The sequence below is a fragment of the Mesitornis unicolor genome, unplaced genomic scaffold (genome assembly GCF_000695765.1).
Source record: "Mesitornis unicolor isolate BGI_N332 unplaced genomic scaffold, ASM69576v1 scaffold6115, whole genome shotgun sequence".
NCBI classification, from domain to species: Eukaryota; Metazoa; Chordata; class Aves; order Mesitornithiformes; family Mesitornithidae; genus Mesitornis; species Mesitornis unicolor.
This window is the reverse complement of record NW_010183381.1, coordinates 6,373-9,556: the sequence shown is the minus strand read 5'-3', so window position 1 is coordinate 9,556 and position 3,184 is coordinate 6,373. Positions and strand designations below refer to the sequence as shown.

Here is a 3,184-nt window from a genome sequence, read left to right as displayed (position 1 = left end):
TCGGGAATCTCCATTTAGTTTACAAGAACTTTGACAACAGCACGAATACAGGAAAAAAAGGCCTAAACCAAGCAATTTCAGCTGTTCTCATCTCTGTTTATCACAAAATCTCCCACTCCATCATGTTGGTCTTTGAAATGGAGCCTCGGCCCGTGGTTTGCATGTCTTCATGTCTTCAGACATTGATACGAATTACTTCAGAAAAGTGTGCTGGCCCTCACTCAGCACATTTTGTTTAGTTCAGTATATGATAATCATTTATCAAGCACAAGAAAATCACAGGATATGCAGTCACTGAAATGTTAAAACTCTGCTAATATGAGAGCCATATTCTTATAAAGCACCAGAAAGCATGTTTGAGTATTAGGCTATGATTACAAATAACTTCATGCTGTTTTCTTTTAAAAGGTAATTAAAAGTATTTAAATAATGTCTATGACACATACATGCTGTATTAAAAAAACTAAAGCAAATTAATATTTAAATTTTATCTATTTTAATTAATTTATAGTGTCATATTTCTAAAGTAATGGAATAGCATTGTTTCATGCTTACAATAGTGACCTGACCTTTGCTTAGAGCTAAACAGTGTTTTCACTCAAAATTATTAATGTGATTAACATCATATACTCTTTTTTTATCTTGTATCTAAAGAGACCCAAAGGCCTGCATACCTATCCAGGCACCATCAGAACTACTTAGAACATAATAATCTGTATTATGTGAGTTTAGTTCACATTTAATGTGATATTTCTGAAACATTTACATTCTCAGCAAGGAGAAAAAAGAAAGGAGCTGTCACAAACTGTGACATCTGGCGATGTTTCTTTTCTATGGATGTTCACCTTTTCAACAGTTTTAAGAGCCTTGTGATTTTTGAGAAAACAGCAACCTTGTGTAATCTGAGCAGGAGGTACTTCTAAGGGTTTAAACATCTATTTGATGCCAGCATCACCAGAGGTCTCTGGGACACGTAGATAAGAGTTGTCCAGAGAAATTGCTCAACAACAAATGTATGCAGGCATGCAGTGAAGAGAAGAGTTGAATATTAACAGAGATACAGTGATTGCTCAGAAGGGTTGCTCCTAACCCCATCAAGCTGGGAAATGGGGGTTGCTGCCTATAAATATGGGACCAGCGAGGACCATTCCCTGTCAGAGCTGCTGGTGGGAGAAGGTCACAGAGCTGCTCAAGCAAGACAGCGCCATGAAACTGCTCCTGCTCTTCCTGCTCTGTGTGTCCTCTGTTAGATCCCAGCACTCTGCTGATTATGATGACGAGGTTGTAATGGGGATCATAACTAATAATAATAGTAATAGTAATAGTAATAGTAATAATAGTAAAAATGGCTAATTTTATTTAACTGTATGCATGACTTACTCAGCCTATGTGACTTAACTAAGGTAGGATCTGTGGGGAAAAATGATCCAGTGCATGTTCTTTTTCCACTTGAAGTGTTCAAAGAAATAACCTTTATATTATTGTTTTGTGTATGTATAACTACCTAATAGTTACTTTCTGGATTTGGATATATTTTCTTCCTATTTCTTTTCTTTCACTGTAGTTAGTGATGAATGCATGATGGTAAGATTAGTTATTTAGCTGAATTTATTTAAGGATATTAATTTAGCAATGTTGACATATGATGTTACGGGTAATTACTTTGTCAGGAGCAGAGGAGAAGTGTGTAATTGATCACGTCCTGTCTCAAAGACAGTAAAAACTTTTCTACAGATTCAGTAGACATTGAAAAAAGTTGTTCATATAGCTTTACATTTGAAATGGAGAGATAACAATTGTTAAACAAAAAGGCAAGCAATAAGGACTGGTCTAAAATAACAATTTAACCTATATTTAGTTTTGTTTTAGCAAAATATTTTAATGGGAAATTTAGAATCTCAGTACATTTTTTAGATTTTGAAAATCCCTGCAAAAAAATCCCTGCATACGTCAGGGTGATCAGAAATGAGATTATTGTCTGTTATACAGTCTAAGCATGTGTGTCTGTACCTTGGCTAGTCATGACAATACTATGCTAAATAATTTTCAGCAATTTTGTGATTTGTATGCTTCGTACTTTTGAAACTATTTGAAGCCTCTGAGCCTGGATCCTTACAAATGTTTGTTATTTGTAGCTAAGTCTGAGTGAGACTGGAGGTACTCGAAGGTTTTGATTCAGTAGTTCAAATGACTGTTAATTCAAATGGTTTAGTTTCAACAAGTGCTTAGGGACCTGACCAGATTTCCTTGCTCAGCCTCTTAGGCTTCCCATTTCCAGCAGTGATGGGGAACGTGTGCATCAGAGGGAGCTCTAAAACCTGATCCTGAGAGATATTATTGAATGCTTTTCCTAGTTCCATCAGTTAATAGCTGACACGAGGCCTGAGACCTGATGATGTATTTGACTGTGGCCCGAGTTTCTGAGACCTTACAAGTTTTCCTGTAGCCCAGTGAAAAACTGGAACACTGGTAACGTGATGCTGGATATTCTTCTTAGCCCCAAGAATGTCTAATTACTTTTTTTTTTATCCTGCTACTTTGAGTTTCATGGTGCTTAGTGACTCTGAACTATATAAACTTTATTCCTTGGTCAGAATGAGCTGTTGAAATATTGTTTTGCTTTGGTTTGAAGGCTTTTTAGTTTGTCTATATCTAGGTCGAGGAAGCATGAATAGTCTTACAAAGGAGGGCATTGCAATGACTTTCACATAATGTCAGTATAATATTTCCATTATTGCTTTTTTCATTCCATTCCATGGTTTTACTTGCTGGTTAAAATACTAAATACGGATTCCTCCACCCTGTGCACCGCGTTTTACCACAGCAATCCCAGATTCAGTGAGTTTCCTCTCCCCCTCACTTAGCAGAACGACAGCCCTTCTTCGATCGATGTTCGAGGCCACCGACCCCTGGACAAAAGGCGAGAAGCGGCCCCCACACTCCGACCCGTGGCACCTCCCATCAGCGGGAGCGGGTACCAGCCCCGGCCCCCAAAGCGGCCAAAGACGAGCGACAAGAAAGAACAGATCGTCTACCCCGACGCTGGTGGCTGCAAGCATCTCCTGGAGGAGCTAGTAGGTGTCTGCTTGTGGATGCGGCTGACAACAGCCTGTCTTTGTTTTCTAGTGTACAGAGTTTTTTTCACCAAATAAGGGACAGTTGTTCATTATAAACCGCCCACCTT

The 3,184-nt window shown here is 38.4% G+C and overlaps 1 protein-coding gene across 2 annotated transcripts in view; it reads left to right on the top strand.

Annotated features, from left to right (window-relative positions):
* Positions 1–1,206: 1,206 nt before the first annotated feature.
* FGB (fibrinogen beta chain) overlaps positions 1,207–3,184 on the top strand; it is a 7,639-nt gene continuing 5,661 nt past the window's right edge. The window contains exons 1-2 of one of the 2 annotated variants that reach the window (XM_010184109.1): positions 1,207–1,281; positions 2,868–3,074. In XM_010184109.1, the coding sequence (XP_010182411.1) occupies positions 1,207–1,281; positions 2,868–3,074 (282 nt within the window). Of the gene's footprint in view, positions 1,328–2,867; positions 3,075–3,184 lie in introns of both variants that reach the window. The other variant, XM_010184108.1, reaches the window with a different exon arrangement.